The sequence below is a fragment of the Zeugodacus cucurbitae genome, chromosome 5, assembly GCF_028554725.1.
Source record: "Zeugodacus cucurbitae isolate PBARC_wt_2022May chromosome 5, idZeuCucr1.2, whole genome shotgun sequence".
Classification (NCBI taxonomy): domain Eukaryota; kingdom Metazoa; phylum Arthropoda; class Insecta; order Diptera; family Tephritidae; genus Zeugodacus; species Zeugodacus cucurbitae.
In genome coordinates, this window is record NC_071670.1 from 35,165,069 (window position 1) to 35,189,630 (window position 24,562).

The 24,562-nt window shown below is 33.5% G+C and overlaps 1 protein-coding gene and 1 long non-coding RNA gene across 5 annotated transcripts in view; both read left to right on the forward strand.

The window, feature by feature from the left end:
* LOC105216426 (uncharacterized) overlaps nucleotides 1-18,391 on the forward strand; it is a 118,281-nt gene extending 99,890 nt beyond the window's left edge. For 2 of the 4 annotated variants that reach the window (XM_054232622.1, XM_054232621.1), the window contains exons 4-6: nucleotides 5,703-6,417; nucleotides 8,362-9,531; nucleotides 17,867-18,391. In XM_054232622.1, the coding sequence (XP_054088597.1) occupies nucleotides 5,948-6,417; nucleotides 8,362-8,545 (654 nt within the window). In that variant the 5' untranslated portion in view covers nucleotides 5,703-5,947 and the 3' untranslated portion in view covers nucleotides 8,546-9,531; nucleotides 17,867-18,391. Of the gene's footprint in view, nucleotides 1-3,612; nucleotides 3,808-5,702; nucleotides 6,418-8,361; nucleotides 9,532-17,866 lie in introns of those variants that run through there. The other 2 variants (XM_054232620.1, XM_054232619.1) reach the window with 2 other exon arrangements.
* Nucleotides 6,433-8,343, forward strand: LOC128922365 (uncharacterized). The gene is made up of 3 exons (XR_008471612.1): nucleotides 6,433-7,766; nucleotides 7,853-7,955; nucleotides 8,012-8,343. It is a non-coding gene; the product is annotated as an uncharacterized LOC128922365 (long non-coding RNA).
* Nucleotides 18,392-24,562: the final 6,171 nt, after the last annotated feature.

Below are 24,562 nucleotides of genomic sequence, written 5' to 3' on the forward strand. Positions count from 1 at the left end.
GGATCGGAAGTAGTAGGTCCAGTGTATTGAAACCAAAAAAAGAATGGGGTGACAACAAAAGAGGCGGATTTTGTTTACAATTCGACATGTCCAGTTGAATAACAATCGTAAAAGTTCTAATTGGATTAGGCGACCACAAGCAAATACGCAGATATAACAGAAAAAAGTCAATAGAGCATATATTGCGAAACCACAGACCTTTTGAGCACATCTGTGTATGTGTTTTTTTATTAGGGTAGTACTAACGTTTATCGAAATAAATGTTTATTTTAGTTTGCTTATATATTGCCAACAACGATATGGTAGCAGTGTAATTCTCTCGGGTTCATCTTTAAAGAGTAAAATTAGAAAGTTTATTTAAAAAAAGATTTCATTTATAAAATATATATGGTAAATATTAACTCCCGATGCAGTGAGTTTTACCAAAGCAAAGTACGTCGAACATAACGGGCTTGGTGGGAATCAATTCTAAATCTAATAAGTCTAGAATACATATATTACTGAATACAAATCGCGAAGTCATAGAGTCTCATACTGTTTTTAAATGCACTGCCGACAGCTTAGGTTGTTTGAATGTTATCTGCCGGACTCAGTAGATCTATATACTCTTAGAGAATCTTTCTCTTACATTGACTGGAAATCTAAATTCATAAAAAATTATTTTCTAGGATTTTTTAAGACGTTCTCCCTGCAGTCAGTTCTATGTAAATGAAACGACCATTTCATGGACTGTCAACAGAGCAGCATACTAAAGAAATATATGTGAATTTTTTTCTTTAAAAGATGCATCAAGAAAGTTATACGCAATAGTCCAAAATAGTCCACCAGCATGTGGACTTTATTAACACTCATTGTTAACACGAATTGTTTGGTAAGCTCACTCGCTCTGTCAATGATCTTTAAGGTGAGGAAGAAAATAGTTTAATTCTTATTAAAAAGTCTGAAATGTGACTAATAACTTATAAAACTGTTGAGAACACAAGCAACTCTAAATGCGCCAAATGAGCCCTTAGGAGACCATTTAAAATTCGATAAATTTGTTGATACTTGTATGTTCTAATGCTTTCTAAAAAGGTTTAAGATTGTTAATACGTATGAGTGAGTTTCGACCAAGATTAAAATTAAGGTCCACTGGATCCTAAGGATCTTTAATATCTAAATACAGTCCGTCTTACTCGAAGAGATAAATACACTACTCCTAGTTTCACTTCTCTCTAAATATTAGTACCCTGCAATATAAAACATGTCTTATTCGTATTTTTCTTGCTCTTGACAATTATCTACTAGCTCCAATGAAACAACTAGTCCCGGTAAGAGGATGACAAGATCCCAATTAGAGAAGGTTACTGAAGGTGTTATGTGATAATATGTAGGTATTTGATATTCGGCATACCAGTCTGACGAAGAGAAATTTAAATAAAAGAAAAGTAGTTAGTATACTAAAGGAGGATAAAAATTGCTGATGGGTTCCAGTGGAGAGTAGTTAGTGATGACATTAAAGATTTCAAGTTCCAACCTTATACCACTTATACTATTAGCACTATATAATACTGTGATACACTAATTTCTTTGCCTATGTATGATCATCTATACCACATTCCAGGAGACTATAAACAGAGCTTTCATGCACCCGATTTATCAGTTATACATTTAAATGACAACTTCACCACTGTTTTATATTTTATATTTACAACAAAATAAGCCTCATTCATACGTGGTATGGTAAAAACGAGTAATCAAAGCTGAAGACAAGAAGACAGCAATTTATATTGTACTTCTTCATTATTTTTCTCTTTATGCTATGTTTCTGTTTTCTTGTCCTACATCTGTACATTCAATTTAAGTTTATTACCAACTTTTTTATTTGCGCTGCCAGCCGCAGTTGTTTAATTGTACTCACAAGTCTGCCAGTCTGTCTGCCTCGTTTTATCTGCTCATCTGTTAGACATTTGACCGGTCGAATGTCCTTCGATTGTGCAGCTGGTGGGGGAGAAGACTGACCGGCGGTATAAAAAAGCTTTAGTATTTTTTCTGCAGAAATATTCATTGGTGTCGACGTACATTTTTGCATGTTTTGTTAACCCTTTTCACATCAGTATGCCCTTTATGTTTAGAAATCAGTGTGTATTCATTTGAATATGCACATACCCACTCATATACTCTTACAAACATTTAAGATACTGCTGATAGTTTGGCAGATTATGCTTTGCCTTTAAATGCATATTTCTCTTTTTATTTTGTTTTGTTGTGCCGCCACATTAGCACCTTTCGAGGCATTGGGTCAGTATTACACTGGTATTTGAAAGGACCCATTAAGCGGGGATATAAATTAAAATATACATTAAGGGACATTTTTATTTGCATTTTATGCATAGTTAACAAACTGGAAGATATAAAAAGGTAGACTTTTAATTTACATTTTTGCGGCTCAAACACAACGGGGTATGTTCGATTTAAAATTTTGAACTTTAGAGGTTTTTCAGTTTGGTTAGCATTGAACATCTTTCTGAAAACACACTATTGAACAGAACTAATAAATTAGAACAAGAAAGTATGATAGATATAGAGAAGCTCACGCCGGTGCGGTGTAGCCCCAACAAGCCGCAATGCTCTATGTAAAGTGGTTAAAGGAACACTTTTCTTCAGGAAGTATAGTCATAGAAATTTAGTTTCGAATTTAGCCTCCAAAAGAGATCCGAAGTGTAACCAGGTCGCTCTCCACCTGGTCCCTCCAACGGAATGAATACCTTCCCTTCCTCGGCTTCCTTCGGCGGGTACTGCATCGAACACTTTCAGAGCTGGAGTGTTTTCGTCCATTCGGACAATATGACCTAGCCAGCGTAGCCGCTGTCTTTTTATTCGCTGATTCAATGTCGTCGTATAACTCGTACAGCTCATCGTTCCATCTACGGTATTCTGAATATCTGCGGTATTCGCCGTTGCCAATGTTCTGCGGACCATAAATCTTGTGCAAAATTTTCCTCTCGAAAACTCCTAGTGTCATCTCATCAGATGTTGACACCGTCCAAGCTTCTGTACCATAAAGTAGGACGGGAATGATAAGCGACTTGTAGAGTTTGATTTTGGTTCGTCGAGAGAGGACTTTACTTTTCAATTGCCTACTCAGTTCAAAGTAGCACCTGTTGGCAAGAGTGATTCTGCGCTGGATTTCGAGGCTGTTGTTGGTGTTGTCGATTGAATATCGGATATAGCTACTAAGATATACAAAGTATAGATATAATCTCAATTTTCTTCTTAACTCAATGGTATATGCAACTTGTTCATCAATTTTATACGACAAAGGGGGTTATAAGGGGGCCAGTATTTTTAGATATATATCTTGCTTGGCCGACTTGAACACTTTGATCATGCGACGGATTGAAAAAGGAAAATTGTTTTTCATTATTTATTTGTATAATGTGTTGAAGACCCTAAGGTGTACTTTAAATAAAATAAAAACGTAATCGATTTTTTAAAGAACGACCCCTTAAAAACTTTTAATTTCTATAAAATTAGATTTCTCAAAAAAGTTTAGGAATACCAACCGATTTACTTGCTCATTATTTATTTCATAAAATTATTTTATATAAATTTAAATTTAAAATTACATTCACTGTAGTTTTCGAAATTACGACTCATCAATTCATGTTGTAAAAACCTTATGACGTCTATGAAAAAAATTGTCAGTAAAAAAATTAATAGAATTAAATAAATACATAGTTACAGAGGAATAGAAGAAGTCAATTAGCAACGGATATTTGCAATAACTATATTAAGCCTTGAGCATTGTGTTCCGAAAGCAAAGAGGTAAGGGATCAAATGTATATTTATATATTTTCCTACTAAACTCAAACTATCTGCTTTCTATGTGGTGTCTACGTGCATTTAAGTACGTTTATATTCGTACATACTCGTGCATACGTACAAACACAAAGTGTGACTTCGTAAATTGCAATAAGTGTCAAGTTAGTTGAAAAAAGTGCTTTTGTTCGCGCGTCAGTTGAATAAGTGTTGGCAACAGCAATTTACTTCTCGCAGAGCGGCATTCAGGAAAGCGAAAAAAAAGAAAAGAATATAGCCGTAGCTTCCACTTTTTTATACATACATAAAATAGTAATAAACTGCCAAGAAGAAAGGCGGAGGACAATCGTCGGCACGTGATAAGTTGTGCCTACGATGAGTTTATTGTATGTTTATATCTGTGTTTGCATATAATAAGATGTCAGTGCTAATATTAAAACAGACAAGTCCAGAAGTCTAGCGGTGCCGGCAGTGGGGTATTTGCACTTACACTTAACGGCTTAAAGTATAACGGAAAGCAAAGTCAAAGATTCGTCCCCAGCAAAGCAATAAAATAAGTTTTATTTTTCTCTGTCAAATATCAAGACTAGTAGGTTACATGGTTATATTTCGAGTAATTTAATTCTAGAACACATTTTAAATCGTCAAACCGAGATTAAATAAAAACACAGAATAATCTTAAGTTTAGTGTAGAGTACGTTATTGTACTGGTAGTAAACATATCTAAAATAATTTTATGAATTTTGCAGGACTTACAGACCTTAACTAGATGCAAACGGATGATCAGTTCGTTGAGTTGTCAAATATATTCCAAAAATACTACCGATTTATTTAAATGCATCATCTATAGCTTTTATACCGCTTTCATATCAGCACCCTATTTATTATCTTACCCTATCCTTTTCTCTTTCATTCGGACACTCTGCGCAGAAGACGTTTTTTCTGTTCCTTTTCATAATGTTGAGAGACATATTTGGTACAATGATCCCAATTTGTGTTGCATGTTTTGTTCTACTTGGAGTGTTAAACCATCGGTCGTTCGTGATGTCAAAAACATCTAGGTTTGGTTCAAAACACTTATGCATCGATGACGCACATTGCGTATCACAAAAATATACTGATGCACTTAATTTTTATACCTGCCAGAGATATAGAGATATTTCTCTATATATAGATCTCGCTTTGGGATAGATGTATCTATTTCATATGAATAGTTCCTCACAAGGATAACATATTTGTATATCAAATCTCTAAAAAAGGTTTCAAGTTAATATTGATGGATTTCGTATTGAATGCTCTTAAACTTATACATTTACAGTTATTGCGATGATAAAGTAAGAAAAATAAACTATTTAGACTCTTTCAGTACAACAAATGTCCAGGTATTAAGCTTTGAAACAAAGTTGTATATTTGTACATATATTTCCATTTCTTGAGTGGTATAACAATCGGCAAAGGGAAGTACAGAACAATTAACGGCATTTTGTCGAGTTGCTGTTATGCTGCAAATAGGAAATGCTGACGAAAGCGGAGACAGCTTACGTAAACTAATTAGCGACGGAATGGCACTTAAATGAAGGGCGTAATCTATTTTACGGAAGCAATTAGTTTTCGACAGAAAAAAATGTTTTCTTTGGGTTTTTAAAATATTAGAGAATACTTAGAATAGATGTGTCTTTATTTGACTAGGAAATAATAGCAACACTTTATTGTAAAAACAAGGATTTTAACGACTAATATGTAATACGGAAAGTAAATGTTTATCTAATAAAATATAATTTATGTATATATATTTTTATAAATTTTAAATTCGGTAAAATCGGTAAATTTTTAATATAATTAATCCCTTAATATTTATAACCCCAAAATCATTTACTAATTTATCAATTTCTTACTTTCAGTTAAAATCGAACTCATCAGCAAGGACTCTCAACTAACCGACAGCTGTCAAAACTGTGTATAACAGCTCCCATCGAACGCATCACTCTCCCGTAAACAACGCTTACGCTCGTGTGCGTAAACCACTTTAATCATTGCTGCCCTTAGCACCGTCACCATTTCCACCATCAGCACCATTGAGCACCCGGCAGCGTCCGACTCCGCCTCCACTTCCGCCTCCACCTCTGCTGCCGCTCCAACCGCTGCAATGCGTCGCTCCTCATTTACGCCCGTCTTCAGTTTGAGCACTCAAGAGCCGCTCATTGTTGTGGAGGAGACAAATACCGTTGAGGATGGCGAGGATGCGGAGGGTGCCGCCGGTGGTGCTGATACCGCAGCAGCAACACGCAAGTCCACCAGCGACGATTCTGATCCCGACTCGCCCGTCAATCCATATTTGTTATGCCCATTTCCGGACATGCAACAGCGACGCAAACACTCTTTGCCATCACTGCAAATCACCGAGGGTATAACAGCCAGTCAGGTGCGCCGCTTGTCGGAGGTGGGCGGAGAGAATGGTGGGCTTAGTCCGAAGGAAGTCGAGTTTCTGGCAACATTGTCGCAGAAAGCAAATCCCGCCGCGGGTGGCCGCAGACATTCGGTTGTTACAATTTCTGCCGTGCCACCGACATTGTTTGGTCGCAATCGACGGGAGTCGCTAACAGGCATGCCGCTCAGGTGAGTACAAAAGCAAGCGTTGCGCTATTAATTGCAGGTAGCCTTTCGCGCGAATGAAATTCATAGTTGTTGTTTGTTTTTTGGTGTTCCATGTGCTAGTGCAGCAAAGCGCATATTGCATATTTGATGTAGATGTAAGATAGGAATCAAATCTAATCTAAATTTCACTTCTTGGATGTTTTTTACATTTTTACTTACATAATTGTGTTTGCCGACGTATTCTGACCTCAGTCCCATTTGAATATATGTTTAATTTGAAGTTTATACATTTTGAGAATATATATGACTGAGTAGGCAATTGAAAAGTAAAGTCCTCTCTCGACGAACCAAAATCAAACTATATAAGTCGCTCATTATTCCCGTCCTGATGTATGGCGCTGAAGCGTGGACGATGACAACATCCGATGAGACGACTCTTGGGGTTTTCGAGAGAAAGGTTTTGCGCAAGATTTTTGGTCCTCTAAACATTGGCAACGGCGAATACCGCAGGCGATGGAACGATGAGCTGTACGATTTATACGACGACATTGACATAGTTCAGCGAATAAAAAGACAGCGGCTACGCTGGCTAGGTCATGTTGTACGGATGGAAGAAAACACTCCAGCTCTGAAAGTATTCGATGCAGTACCCGCTGGAGGAAGCCGCGGAAGAGGACGACCTCCACTCCGGTGGAAAGACCAAGTGCAAAGTGACCTGGCTTCACTTGGTGTTTCCAATTGCCGCCAAAAAGGAGGAATGAGTGGCGCGCTCTGGTGGATTCGGCTATAATCGCTTAAAGCGGTTCCTACGCCAAATATATATATATATATGACGCAGTAGCTCAGTGCAGAAGTAAGGACCTAGGATCGGCCTCCTCTACTTATATAAACCAATTATGTATCTAAATAAGGAATTTCTAATAAAAGTTCCAGACTAAATATGATACTTTATATATGAGACGTTCACAATTGATGAAGAAATTTGTTACTTCCACAGAGTCAGTTTCATTGGTCAAATCATATATTGGTCCCAAAAAATTTAATTGGAAAGTCGATCAGATTAGGGGAAATTTGGATTAAATTACGGTCAAAATCTTGGTAGTTAAGTAGTAAGTGTGCAGTTGTCTCTACCGTAGTACAGCAGTTTTTGTATCCTCTCAAATAGTTTGGCTTCAGTGGAGTCGTGACAGTACTGATTGTATGGATTTTACCTAACCCCGTGATCCAATAAGTCTCATTAAAAGTCCAAGTGGGACTTCCGGTTCCCGGTCTAACTCAAGGGCGGAGATATTTTATAGAATGTGTAATGATGAGATTCATTGCTGCTGATCTGGAACATATTGAACTTCCCTGATGTAATTTTATAAATGGTAATCCATTTGAGGTTCTCTACTTTTTTAAAGAAAAAACACAGAAAATTCAATTTTAATGGAGAATGTTTATTATCATTCGAAAGAATATTCCTTCATTGGTCCATCCGTTGTATCCAATTTGCGGTTACTCGTTCGAGGATTTCGACTGGTAACTGGCGGATGATACGCGTAATGTGTTGCTCCAAGGTCTGTATCGCAGCGGGATTGTCCTCATATACTTTATACTTTACATATCCCTACAGGAAAAAGTCTAACGGTCTGATATCACACGATCTTGGTGGTCAATCGATCAACCTAAAACGTGAAATTATCTGCTCATCGAAGTGTTCTCTCAATAAATCCATTGATTGATACGATGTGTGAGTAGTGGCGCCGTCTGGTTGAAACTAATAGTCGCAGGGATCACGTGCTTAATTCCAGACATCAAATAGTCAGCTTGACACGACTCAAGACCGTTTATTTACCAGAGAGGAAGATCTGTTTTTTATAGAACTTGTGGATTTTTGAGTATACAATTTTGGGGTTTATGAAATGATACATATTACTTTTTTTATATTTGTTAATATACATATTTTCTCACCTATTTTTATAGCGGTGGCAGTCGACGTGGTAGCATTATTCAAGGACCACCACTAACCGATCATCGAGGCAGTATTCATAATTTACAGCTGGACATCATGGATGGCATTGTGCAGACACGAAAACGTGCCGGCAGTGGTGTGTGGACGGCACCAGTACTGCAGGAGACCGAGAATAATGTGCCAGTGCAAACATAAATTATAACAACGTCCCCCTACCCCACCAATCGGCCCACTACCATCATACTAAAAACTAATAACATCATCGACATCAACGGCAGCAACAGCAGCAACAACAAGAGCAACAAGAAAGATGAAAAAAATGTTAGTCAAATTAGCAGCAGCAGCAGCAACACAATTAAGCAGAAGTGCAGCGGCAATAGCAAAAAGCAAAACTCAGTAACGGGCAGTTTGGAGGGTGCAACAGCTGAAACAACAACAGCAGCGACAACGGCAACACCAGCAACTGGTAATGGACCATCAACATCATGGCACAGCAATTTAGTTTCACGTTTCGGCGCATTGCTCTGTTGGCAATCGCTGGACTGTTGAAGCGGCGGCAAAGCGGCGAAGAAGTGACTTGTGTGCGACTCCAGCAGTGTAACAGCGAGAGATTGTGGCGCACACATTGCGATGTGTGGCAAGTATGGTGGCTCTGCCGGTGGTCGATTTAGAAGTCAACCGAACAGCGATGACCAACCGGAAATGTCAACAGTGCACAGCGTGAGTCAACAATACGGTCTAGCTCAATTTGGTAGCAACATGTGGATGCAATCATCAACATTTCCGTATTCCCAACTGGCATGAGTCAAGAAATCGCCACACACACACGCACACGCGCGAGAGTCACAAGTCCATCGATTTGCTAGTTATTTGTGCAGGCACATATGCGTTTAATGGCAACCGCATTGGCGCTGTGCCGTCATAAACTTGCCAAAGGTCAGCCGTGGGGGGACGTTGGAGAGAAAAAGAAATTACTTTATATTTTCAGTTTACTCGATTTCTATTGTTTGAAATGTAAAGAATGGTGTATAATCAGAGCTCGAATGATTACTGGACAATTCTCGTACATATTCGAAGAGAATACAAAAGTGAAGCGGAGAGCAATGGGTGCATAAGCATGTGGATAATGGTCAACTTTAATACTGCACATTTTGAAGGGTTGGAATAAAACAACAAATAATGTAAGTTAATTTTGAATTTTATTAAATTATTTGTATTATATTACTTATTACTGTGATATGCCTTTATGTATAACTTCAATTCGAATCAAAGAAAATATTATATTTGTGTTTGAAATATATTTAAAAGTTTTGAAATACTATGAAAAGTTCCAAGCATAATAATTTCAAGGAATAAATTCTTGGAAGAATCGACCGTGCTGGTTTTTTTTTGTTAATTTTATCCGTTTAACAATCTTATTGTTGCACAGCAAACAAATGTCGTAAGATTCCTCAATCTACATACCGTGGTATCATCTACTGATCTTGTACAAACTTATAAACAGTTTGTTTTATTATTCATAGGACAGTTACAATTATTTTTGCAAATTTCTAAACAGACTTTAATTTCTGAGACACTTTAAATGCAAATTATAATATTATATTATAAGAACACACCTGTCTACCTACAATAGATAATTGAAACTCTCTTTTCGGACTTCTCATTTTATGTTTAGAAATTTAAATAGTAGTCGAACTGCATTTCACAATCATGTATTGCTATTTATAGTAAATATAATAATATTCCAAAATCTGAAATTTGCACTTTAAGTTGCTCATACGCACTGGTGTACAACTCTGAATCTATACTTTGGTACTTGCGAAGGATACCATTGTATTATTACTATTATTGATTGTTCCATTTTAGTGATGAGCGATATTGCTATTTTCGAATCACTGTGATTTTATATTGCTATTGCGATCGCAACAAAAAAAACGAATTTATGAGAATTTGTACTCCACAATTGTTTTTATTTTTTTTTTATTATTTTTAACAATATCCAAAATATACTTGCTTTTGTAATCACAATTAACTAATTAATAAATTTTGGGTACATTTAACTGATTTTGTATCACCGTACCCAAAATTACCGAAATTGCAACTAAAATTTCTAATGTGATCACTGAACAGTGATTGCTACTTTCGAACTATGATTGCTACTGAACTGTGATTGCTCCTGAACAGTGATTCATACTTTTCGAACTGCTATTGCTACAGTGATCGAATTAGAATTACTGAACTACTTTTGCTACAGTGATCGAACTCAAATTACTGAACTGCTATTGCGTTTGTAAATCACTGCTATTTACAAAAATTGATCGCAGTTGCTATATGTGATTTTTCAATCACAGTGAAAAAATCACCGGTAGTGAAATATCGCTCACCACTAGTCCATTTATAAAATTTACATTTATTATTTTGAGTTTGGGGGATATGTTCAAATGTCTGTTGAAAGCTCACTGAATATTTTTAAAGGGTATTCTATTTTATTATCTATATTGTATATTGATAACTGATTCGGAAGCTGAAATCTTTTCAGTGACAGTCTTTTAATATAAGTATATATTATTTAGTCCAATTCGCTTTAATTTATTGTCTTTACCGACCAAATATGTAAAATATTTTGTTAAAACATATCTTTGAATATAATTCACCCAAAGGCAGGGAATGACAATTTATAAAAATATATATACTGCTAGAAATAATCATCAAATTTTAGCACTACATCATAAGAGGTTCACCATAAATTAGCAGCGATTCGTAACCAAATACGTTTGCAGTGGTCGTCATCAAAATTGGGATTTTTCATCCGAGGCTGTTATTTCCTTTTCATTGGTAGTTCATTTTTATGTGGTGGGTCCCAAACCCTTCGTACAACTGCATAACCGGGATTCGCCTTCTCACTTTAGCCTCCAAACGGATGTCTGTTGGCTACTTTCCTCACTTACGTGAACTCCTTCATGACTCTTTCTCCTACTACTATATAATAAAGCCAACAGAAATCCTTTGTTAGTTTCGCTTTCATATTCACATGTTCTATATTTAAAATAATAAAAATTTTAGTTAAAAATATTTTTTTGTGTATAGTTAGCTTATTGAATTTAATATAATAATATCGTACCTACTACAACTCGAATTTGCACAAAAAGTATTATATAAAACCCTAAAAACTTGATTTTTTGATTTTACTACATAGACATTACCTCAGAGTTCTATATGATATGATACATTTTATATTGATAAATGATAAATATAAATGATAAATGAAAAAAATATGTTATACTGTGCGAAAACTCATCGAAATGAATTATTAGTATGAAAAGTAATATTCAAACTTGTGACATGTCATTAGTTGACTTTATTGCAAACGCTTCACAATAAGTTGCTCATACGCACTGGTGTACAATTTAGAAAATATAACGAAGATGCTGTCTCAATGGATTTATGTGCATACATATGTGCATTCGTAGATTGTTGCAGCTACTAGGTCGTGGCCTTGGCTTTCCCTAGTGACTGCGAAAAAATTATTATGAGCTCCTTGAATGCCTGCGTGTGTACATATGTTTATACATACATATGTATGCATTAAAAAATCAAGGAATATTTACATGAGCAGTTGCAACTGCTTGGCCTATTTTTCTCATGCGCTCATATTACCACGGCTGATATTATATTTGCATTGCTACACATGTTATACTTATACTCATACACACATACGTAGCAATGTGAGTGTTTTCCATTTCCATGGAGAAAATAACTTTTAATAATTATCATTTGCTTTAAAACATACTGATGTAGTATTTGCTGCATTTTCCGCTGACTACTGCCTGAGGGGGGTAAATGTGCCGAATGAGAACATTACGTAAAAGTTTTAATAGTTGAGTTAGCAAAAATACGTATTTTAGTGATGTAAATGGAGTGAAAATATATTCTAACGAAGCCAATTCGTATACGTCAGTATCGATCGACTGACCCATTATTAAGTCACCCGAAATTAGTCCCATTATAGATAGATAGTCTCATGCTCTGTATGCCTTACGCCGATTAAAATTGGAATCGGCACCATTCTACTCTAGAACTCATTAACTCCTTCGTCAGAGAGATTTAGATTTAATCGCATTCCAATTACAAAATTTTCTTAACTACTTACATGATATGACAGTTGAAAGTGCTTTATAAGTTAGGGCAAGAATAGCGTGCTTTTATAATAATTTTGTTTTCGATTTTTAAACGCTATCACCATATTAGAATCTACTTGATACTTTGTCAAAGTATACTGGATATAATTGCCAAAAAGCAGTTATCAAATTTGACAGCTAGTTTGACATTCTGCCCTCTATTAAATATTCACAAAACTTTAAAATATTCGTATTATGTTTTACCCTAGTACAAGCACACAATACCTAAATGACAGAGAAAACACATAAAAAAGTGAAAATGACCCGTTAGCGATTTGTGCTAAAAGTGTCCAAACCACAATATCTAATAATACACCGTGTTGAGAGTTTTATCAGTTCGCGTAAAAGTTAGCCCGTTTGTTGTTGGACTCTGTTATGCAGTATACCGTACTTTGCGCATTTTCAATCGTAAATACTCATATACTTATGTATATATGAATGCACACAAAATTGTTTTTAAAACAAACTCAGTGAACTTTTCAGTTTCTATTTTTGTTTTTTTTGTATAACCGCAACGTGGTAATTTATATTCACGTTAGGAGCATATATTTCGGAATTACACATTTATTCCTCAGCTCCCCAGCATATGCATTCGCTCTATGTGAGTATATATGTATGTGTATGGATATGCGCCCATAAATAGTTCAATGTACATAAATTTTCGCGCGTATTTGCACAGCTTCAGAGCTTACTTACAGATTCATAAAAAGTTGTACGGGAAACTATATATTCAGTTGTTAATGGCTTCTTGATGGACTGAAAATATTGTTAAAGGATTTTGATCTAAAATGTGAAATTTATTTTAAATTTTATGTATGAGATGATATTTTTTAACAGAAAGACATTTTTGAAAACACCTTGAAAGTCTCATTTGTAATTACTTTCCATTAACTGGCCTCCTCTGTAATAGCTGAAGTCACTGAAATGTTCTGATAAGACTGATATAACTTATAATGTCATCTAAGATTTAAAACACAGACGCCAAAAACATCATAAATTATTAATTGTTTAACATTCTTGCAATGATAATAGACAATTTTTTTATTATAAAGAAAGTTGTAAAAATTGAATTACAATTTCAGTCAAAACATGTAAGGAAAGGCTAAGTTCGGGTGCAACCGAACATTTTATACTCTCGCAATTTATTGCTATATTTTTATTAAGATCATACACAATTTGACCCATATATTCGGCATAAAGTCCAATAGAAAAACGAAAATCATCATATATATATATCATATATAGTATATAGGCTGAGGTAATTCCTGAACCGATTTCACTCATTTTCATCACCAACATACATCATATCTGAGAGTATATGCTCACTTATTTTGGCTAAGATATTTCACATATTAACCGATTTAAGCTATTAAGCCCATCGTATTTTTGAAAATCTTATAATTAGGTATATGAGAGCTTGGGAAGTTATGACCCGATTTTAACCATTTCTGGTACAGAGACACACTATTAGAAGAAAACGATTTCCTCTGAATTAAATTGAGATATCTGAGAGATTTACCGATATTTTCGGTGAAAAATTACCATAAGGCACTGAGTTCTTCTTCATAATCGATATCCGGGGCATTGAAAAGTTATAGTCCGATTTCGACAATTTTTTCACAAGTAATGCCACGGATCATATACAGTGTTTCTGTAAAGTTCTATTTCGCTATCTTCATTGGTTCCTTAAGTATATCTTAAAAAGTGAAGGACTCAGATGGTCTTCAAAATTTAATTATATGGTAAGTTGTCGTGGTTGTGAACCGATTTCATCTATTTTCCACACGTGTCATCAGGGTGTCAGGAAAATATTATACACCAAATTTCATTGAAATCTGTTGAGTAGTTCCTGAGATATGGTTTTTAACCCATAAGTGGGCGATGCCACTCCCATTTTCCATTTTGTAAAAAAATCTGAGTGCAGCTTGTTTCTGTAAAATTTAGTGTTTCTGACGTTTTATTTATCCGATTTTTATTATATATTTATATTTTTTATATATTTTTATTATCCGATTTCTTTCATTTGGACTGTATTAAGAAGTGGCTAAAAGAAACGACTGCAGAAAGTTTGGTTTATACAGCTTTATTGGTTTGCGAGATATATACAAATAACTGATTTGGGGCGTGGCCACGCCCACTTACCCAAAAACATTACATCCAAATATGACCCTTACTAGTACGATCGTTTATTTATGTCTTAGTTATGACACTTTATGTGTTTTCGGTTTTTGCCATTTTGTGGGCGTGGCAGTGGTCCGATTTTGCCATTTTCGAAAGCAACCCTCTTACGATCCCAAGGAACATGTGTGCCAAGTTTCGTCAAGATATCTCAATTTTTACTCAAGTTATCCGTTGCACGGATGGACGGACGGACAGACAGACATTCGGATTTTGACTCATCTTGGCGCCCTGATCATTTGATATATATAACCCTATATCCAACTCGTTTAGTTTTATGATTTACGAACAACCGTTATACTATAATACTATCTTAGCAACTTTTGTTGCGAGAGTATAAAAAAATTTTCTACTCGTTGAGCCTGGTTAGCGATACATCAAAGCTGATTCGGATGGAATTATCAATCAATAAGTTCAACGCGATGTTTTGGAAAAAGCACTTAATTATTTAAACAGATTTTAATATGATAAAAATAATGCTCCAATTCTTTAGATTGAAGACTATTTCAAAAGACCCCTACATTGGAAAACTGTAGATAGCCTCTGACTTGGAAGAGATTAAACATTAAAAAGCATTTGAGTAAATTAATAAAGTTTATATTGGCTTAAGTTAACGCTTTGGTATGGAAAATTTATTCGTCTACTGAAAAATAATTTTTTACTTACTCAAGCAATTTGAACTTCTTTTACTCCAACACCAGAGTATTGAGCAATTTCTCAATCTGCATACCCGCAATTCACAGCTTAGAAGCGAAACTAAATGGTTTCCATATAAAAATTAACTCCCGATTATCCCATAAGGGTTTTAACTACCGAAGAAGCAAAGTAAAGCATCTTTAATGTCGCACTTAAAGCGTATTAAATTCTGCCATATAAAAGAGTGTGTTTAAAGGAAAATGCGTTTATAATGTATGTAATGAAATACACCTCCATGCAACGGCACATTGCCATGAACTTTTGCTGTTAAAGCACATCTATAACTTTTATTTTAATAATAAAGAGCAAAACTTAAGCAACAAAATGCGAGCATATGATGCGAACACAAACGTAAAGGGGGTCTGACACAAAAGCCACGCACGAACACACGCAGCAAATGAATGCAAGCGGAGCTTACCAACAAAAAGCTACAAAAAAAGCAAAAAAAAAAAAAGAAATTAAAAATTTACAAAAAGTAGCAAATTGCTCGGTGGTAAAGCCAAACAAGAAAGCGAAAAGCGTATGAGGAAGAACTGCAAGCGTGTAAAAAGCAGAAAGCGCAACAAAATGTCGGCAACAACAATGATTTTCCTAGCGCATTTCCACTTTTCGTGGTAAACGGAAGGAAATTGGCACAAACAACGGCACACAAAAGGCGCACATGCTCATTTAACCAGACGTATGTACCCAGCAGATGATTTCCAAAATACAGTTGTATTTACTGGGTCTTCATAATCGAATGGATAGACCCTAATAATATGGATCAAACAACATCGAACAAAAAATATGGTACAGACGTCAAGAGACAAACAATAGCAAAGTGCAACAAACAAAAATTACGGAATACTGGTAGATATTACAGCTTTTTAAAAAATTTATATTTTAATGAAAATTTCTATAACTCGAGGTCTCTCTAACTCGGAAGTTTTTTTGTGGATTATGGTGACTCGAGTTAGTGAAATTCCACTGCTTATACTCAAGGCAACTCAATTTCCTTAAACTGCATTAGACCTTTCAGCTCCGTTTAACGTTGTCTAAGAACTGCTGTCTGCTGGTGGAACTCCTCAGGTCTTGGAACACCGATACCACCGGTCTTGTTGCCCACCAAAAAACTATTTTGGGGTAATGTTGACAATAGACGGACCAAAAACTTCTAGGAAAGTGAGAACTAAGCAGATTCCTGACACCTATGATCGGTACTTATCTCTAAGATCTCAGTAGGTAGAAATCGGTATGTGATAATTGGCAGAATGTTGGTCATATGCGGTGGAAGAAGACACTAAATCTACGAAAATTGGTATTTTATTTATTCTGTTGTTAAATAAAGCTTAAAAACGTTTCCATTATTTGGTTGTATCCGAACGGAATCTATCTCCTCAGTCAGTTGAGTTCGACTAAATTAAAATGTTGTATATTGTAACAACAACAATCGATAATGCCGTGTTTAATTATAATCAACTATTATTTTCTATTGTCTGATATAGTCAACCAGAGGCCATTCGTTATATAGGCCAAGTCGAATAAGAAAACTGGTTGTTTCCGAGTAAAGTTTCTGACATCAAGTTTCTGTGTAATTGAAAGTATAAAACTGATATATTTTTGTGCGAAAACTGACATTTCACATCTCGTAGAATACCAAACAAAATAACCAGTTTTTGTATAACTAGTTTTTGTCTAACTAGTTGCGTGTGTGGTCCATACTACCTCCCAACTAGTTTATAACAAATTTATTTCACTGCTGGGATATTAATGTGCATACATATTTCGCGTACGCGTTCTTGGAAGTGAACATCTTCTTGCGTATGTATTTATGTATGCACACATCAGAAATGCAGTTCCGCAAATTGTGCATTTACATATTCTCTGGGGTACAGTTCAAGTAAATGCGCACGAGGGAAAAGCGGAAGTGTGGGAATTTATGGGCGTGCAACAAGTGAATGTTTTCGGTAGGGAGAATCAAATTAAAACTAAATTTAGAGGATTTTAAAGGACACCTTGCACATGAAGAGTGGAAGAAGCAAATATGATGGGGTTTATATATTTAATATATATGTAAATATATATATATAAAGGTGTGTGTGAGTGTGTTTGTGCACACAAAATGTGCTTAACGAGCAGTGTAATAACGCATTAATTGAAATGTACCGCGCATAGCGGATTAAACCTGCAAGTGTCTGGCTGTATATATGTATGCATACATGTACATATGTTTGTTTCGCGTATGTGTGACATTACGAATACGCTGAAATTGCAGTGTGTATTTATGCATGTACATAGAGTTGTACGTGAGCTTTGACTTATTTGTGGTTTCATACATACATACATATGTAATGCAATTACAATTGCTACAACATAAGCAAACATGTGTGTGTGCGTATTAGTGTGAGCTTAATTGGAATTATAGCATTTTTTTCTTAATATTCCGCACATTATTATTTATTAAAATTTCTATTTCCGCTTACAGATTAAATACAAATAAACTATAACAACAACAACTGCAACAAGAGAATCAACTCTAATCTCCCAAATGCACCATGCACCAATTATTTACGAAGGAATAATTGAAATCACTCAACAAGCAATGGAAATTACAAATACACTCATACCTATATAACGATAATCAAACCAAACAGAAATTAACACTTTGATGAGATTATAAAAAGGACATAATTAATTATTATTAAATCAGGAATTGATAAATTAGTGGTTAAATATATATATAAATATATATATGTGTATTTACAGTACTTGTGTGTGTATATGTTTGTATATTTTCGAATTGCACCCAGCAAATACGCTTACTTACATAACATACATACATACATGCATACAAACAAACATGCATTTGCTGTGTATGTACTGCAGTATGTATGTGTATGCGTGTTGAATAAACAAAAATAAGCAACGGTATGGATAATAAGGAAAGTAAAATAATAATCATGTATGAAAGTAGTAAATACAATTAAATATAAATTAAATATAAACTGTATTGTTATAATATTTTTATTTTTTTAAGAGTTATTATACAATTCAGTTAATACGAAATACGAAAACAATATACTGATTTCTGATATGTATATTTATGTCTTCTGTAATAGCCCATTACTGCATAATCAATATAAAAGTACTTAACCCAGCTGAATTACTTGGAATAAATAAAAGCTTATGTCTCACGTCGGACAAAGACATAATTCAGACTAGACGACTTGAGAGTAGTTAATAATTTTTGGATATCGATCTTGATTATTTTGTCAAATAAATCACTTACATATTTTTATAGTTATTCTGCCTGTGAAAATTGCAAAAAATCGCCATCATCAAATATCTTAACTTATAAATGGTATAACTAATCCAACTTTATTTACATTATTTATACCGAGAAGCCGCTCCTAACGAACACCTCTATTAGACAGACACCTGCCTTAAAGGGGTATTTTTTCATACACCAAGCACAAATTAGCCTCTATTAGACGGACTATCACTGAGCGGATGCGAATCTCTTCTCAATGGACAAAGATTTGTCAGTTCTTCTTTCCATCCTGACAAATGATGACAAATTGTATCTTCGTCGGTATGAGTTTTCTAGAAGAGACTTTAAGCTCTCGTTCTAGATTTAAATTAACAACAGATAATGTTATTTTGTGTAAGAAATCCAACCAAAACCAACAGAGTGTCGAGCGCAAACTCCTTTGAGTTAATGTCATCAAAAGAGTAGAATCCAAATCTATAAATAGGTGAAAATCGTTTAACAATCAGATTAGTCAATACGTGAAGGCCTCCCTATATTATTCCAAACAGATATATGTAGTTTACATCTTCCTTTGCTGCTCTCAACTGGTATAACAATGAATGCTAAAATGTGTTTTTTACAATGCTTCAGGCAGCTATTTCGAACTCCATATAAGAGATCCCCTCTTTTTAGAGAATTTTTATCTCGGTCCACAGTCATAAACTATCATAGTTTTCGGGGTCGATGCTGCTTCCGAGATAAATAAAAAGTCGGAATTTCATATTTCTATTTAATGACGTATTTCAAAGAATAAGTTATAATGTGGAAATAGCGTATAATAACGGTATACTACACAGATTTGTTCAATACGAAAACATATTATATATTCATATACACTCCTCGTCAATGGGTTAGACGCATCCGTCCTTACAATAATATTCAGCTTGAAACTTTTATTTTGGATTCAATTAAATAAAAGTTGGTATGCAACAGTCATGGTTATGCAATGATATATAAGGGATAATATTCAATAGATTTATAAAAAATTAACGAAATTGTGTTCTTCAAACATTTTTAAATTTTTTTAGATCAGCTTAAAATAAGGCCATATTTTTTTTTTGGTCACTAGAATAGACACACTTAAAATAATTAATTTTTAGAAAAAAGCCTATTTTATACTTTTATTTTTAGTGAGGGTCAATATTAGACCTATTAGGATAAAATGAAAAATATTTTCAGTAATGTATACTGTTTCCTTTGCTTGCAATAACTTCATTTATCACTTTCGTCCTTAAATGATGGAGAGAGTCTATGTAATTTAGCGAATTCTCACATCAAGTAAGTGTTATTGCTACAATTAATAGTTCCTAATCTTAGTACTGCTTTCCTTCTTCATAAACTTTCCATGAAGGCCGACTCCAAACGTTTTCAATTACGTTAAGATCCGGAGAATATGGTGGTCCAGACATGATATTAATGTGTTGAATCGAAATACATGACTTAACTAATCGAGCGTTAAGAATTGGGGCATGATATTGTTAATCTCCATGGGATAGATCTGCAGAGATCTTTTAACAATAGAAAAATTGACTGTAATGTTGTTTTGAACCGCTCACCGTTTATTTTGTGATCAATAAAAATCAAATCAATTGTTCTATAAAACGTGATGGCATCCCGTACTATTACTTATTTATGATGGCGGCTAAAACACACTTCTTCTTTGAGTGAATCAAGAAAATAATATTGAACGCCATCGGGCCCCTCCAAATTAAAACGTTTTTCATTAGTAAAACAACTGAACACCGATCATTGAGGCGAGTGTCAGCATGAACACTCCAAGGCATGTACTCTTCCGCAAATTGAAGCCGTTTTTCTTTGTGTATGGCATTCAGAAGTGTATTTTTCATCATGTTTTGCATTTATGATTGCACGCGGAACGCTTGAAAAGTTTGTGTTTATTCCGATTAATTCACTGATCTTAGATGTCGACTTTGTAGAACTGTAACCGATTCTAACAATTTTATGATCCGATCGTGCTGTTTATCGCCGTTTAAAGTTTTTTATATGCCTCTGGATCTTTTAAAAATCTATCAACAGTTCTGGAACGGCACTTTAGTTGTTGGCAATATTTCGATTCAATAGTCCTTGTGAGTGAAATAAGTCTATTTTTAGGCTTTTGAATAGGTTCAAACCATTACCTATTCCTATATTTTTTTCAAATATTGGTAAAAAAAACAATTGATTTCTTAATATTACGTGTTTTTATTAATGAAAATAATTCCTTCTTTTTACAATGGACCAACTGAAACAGCATGTGTGGATTCATCGAAGTCTCTAAAGTCTTCGAATGCACAGTTATGCTTGCCCAAGCCAAGCTACAATTAGCAGTTTTTTATGAAACATGGTTTGAAAATTCATAAGGAAAAGGTTTTGCTCAACTAAAACATATTTGGTAGTAAATATAACGGGTTCTTTAAGGAAAAATGGGTGAGTCTAACCTATAACCAGCAGTGTATATACCTTTTGAAAAAACTTGTAAAAGACATTTTAAATTATGCTTTTTTGAGGATGATGTTAGTTAAAGGGACCCTTTTTCAATATGGCAATAGTTCAGATAATATTAAGCGATAATTAATATATAATTAATTCTATAAAAGCCGAAGTACTCATAATAAGTCGATTGTAATTATCAACGTGAAGGAGCCACTGTTATCTTTCAATTGAATGGTATATTTTATATGAAAAAAACAGTCTTTTACAAGAGCTTGAACCTGTCTATAAATAAGTCTGTTAATAATCAAGAGACAGTAATGGGTTAAACAAATTATAATATTTTAAATAAATATATGAAAATAATGCAAAAAACTAGTACTGTACTAGAGATCAAATAAATAAACACAATGTACGTAAAAATGCAGTAATTAAATAAACAAAATATTTTTTTTCCAAATAAGTACTTTCATTCATAATTATTTAAAAAAATCATGCCACCATTTTTTATTATTTTTTTTTATTTTATTTTTTTATTTTTTTAAATTATTTTTATTAAAAATGCTAAGTACATACATACAAACTCATAAAAAAGATTTGTAATATAAGGCACATATTATTAAACTTGAAATTTGAAAGGTATAGTTATTAGTGAAAACGTAGCGTAAATATTCCTAGACCCTCAGGTGTTGTTTGTTTAACATTTTTCATATATGTATGTATGTAATTGAAATTTGTTTTTCACATAAGCAATTTGTCAATGAAAAACAAAAACAACAACTAATAACAAAATTAAAGTTATTTACTTTTAAAACTAGCAAATTAGCAATGGGTTAGTTAAAAAAACTAAAAATAAAAAATATGTACAATAAAATATAATTGTAAATTAGCAAAAATTTGATTGCATTGAGATGTACCACGTACCTTACCTAAAAAACAAAAAATATAATTAAATGCAAAAAAATGCATATTTAATGAAGTTTACGTAGTAACTAAAATGAAGAAATAATGATTAATTGAAAAGCCCAAATTTGTTACTTTGATTTCAAAATGAATAAATAAAATATAGATGTTACGAAGCGTATTAATCTTTTTAAGATATTATTAAAAAAATGTATTTATTCCTTTATTTTTTTGTTATTAGTTTAAGAGTCTGATCTGACCTTTATAATTCGATTGCGCATTTATTGAAGTGACATAAAAAAATTATAAATTTAAACTGTCAAAACTGTCAAATAAAATGACAATTGATATTAATCGGATGTCAAGAGTTTCGGCAAACCAAAATTGACGGAGAATTTAAGTAGAATACAACTGATAACGCAAGAGGTATTTGCAATTTTATAAGTTTTCTTTTTAAGAAAACAGAGATTTAATTACATAAAAAGTTAGAAACCCGAACTTGTATCTATAATTGTTGTAATTTGACTAAAGACGACATGAATTCATTGCTTCCCTCAAAGAACTGTCAAAATATGCTTTATAGAGATTTCAGCAGATGACATTTTTTAGACATTTGACATTTTCTTGATAGTGAAAATAATTCATTTTGAGAGCGTAAAGAGAGTGCATAATGTAAACTTTAAGTTGATTTTTAAAAGAGACCAAATCTTATTAATCTCCAAAAATTTCAGAGAAATAAGTACTCGAGAAAGCGACGAAATGGAAAATTTGAAAAAAAAAAACTTATTTGTGAACAAAACTCAGTTGATTTGTCACCTACTACTTTCTGTCCTGATAAGAGATGGCAAATTTGTTTCGTCGGCAGTGTGCTTTTTTCTAGGAGAAACCTTAAGCGCTCGCTCTCGATTTAAATTAACAACTGTTAAGGAATTTTCTTTGAACCAAATTAGTGCCAAATTTAAAGATTTCGTAAATCGGTAATTTATTTATTTTATTTTGTAACTTTGATTATATAAATTTGTATTGAATTAAAATCATTTCGTTTAACTGTAATTAAGCTATAAGTATAATTCTTCAACGCACACAAAAATACGCTAAATTGTTGTTTAAATATTTTAATAAGAAGAAATATTCAACAGAGTTGCTCTAACAACTAAGCAAACATACTACTTGTACGTAAAAAAAAATAAATAATAGTTATTAGAAGAGAAAACTATATTAGAAGGCCGAATGTTATGAGAAAATATGAACAGCAGATCAAACAAGTGTAAGCCCATTCATGAACACTGGAGCCCCTAGCTGCATGATGAAGCATAGGTTAGCATATCGCGCCATTCTTTTAAGTCACAATAAGTTTAATATAGCGCTAGACTTAGTTACATGTGCGTATTGCTGTAAATGTATTTAGCATTAAAAAAAATTGGTGAACAGCAGATTTCTTAGTTTTAAAGTCGCTGGACGACAAAATCTTATATAATACTGTTTAGCGTTAAATTTCGCGTTTTATCTATTGTTTTTACAATTAATAAAAATACATACAAATAAACACAAAAAAACATTAAATAATTAATTATAAGTGAACGTATGAACAATCAGTGTTGCAAATTTTACCAACTCTCCATTAGAAGGTTAAACATTTATATCAGATAATGTTCAAATACACTTATATAAAAGAAAAATTTTGCATTTATAAATTTTTAACTTTCTCCACTTTACAAAGAAATCATAAATATTTCGTGTATGTGTGTGTTGTTTTAAATAAAGATTTAGCGATAACAAAAACACATTTAGCGAGTAAATAAAAAATGTAAAAGCATTAACAAAAACAAAAATAATAAATAAATAAAATATAAAAAAACGATTGCAATATTTACGTAATAAAAACAAAAAATATTCAGCTAAAAATCATCTAAAAATCAACTCTACAACTATAAAAGGTACTAATGTTTAGATTAAATTACGTTAAATACAAAAATATATGTATGTTTATGTGTATAAAAAAAAAATATTCGAATAATTTTAAGCAAAAGTATGAGACATACTTTACATTCATACATACAAACCTACGAACGTCAACGTGAGAGTCATAACGGGCATGCTGTCATATGCAGGCGAACGTCGAAAAAACAACAACAACATCAACAAATACACGAGTAAAATACAATTGATATATATTTTTTAGAAATTATTCAGACATATTGTACTTGTGAAGAAAAAAAAAAAAAACAAAGACAAGAAAAGCAGAAAAAGAAAATGTAAACTCCACGAAAAAAAAATGTGGAGTTTCTTTTATTATTAAATATTATTATTGAAACTTTAAATGTGTATTAAATAAACGTAAATGTTGAAACAAATTTACTACAGTAACTCTATAAATAGCTATACATATTGATAACCATGGTCACTAATGGACTTCTATGCTGTTAGAACGATTAGAGCGTATGGAATATTAATGGTGTATAAATAAATAAATATTGCTGCAGGAGGATTAACAATTTCACTATGAAAAACACACAATTGTTGTTTTATTTCACAATA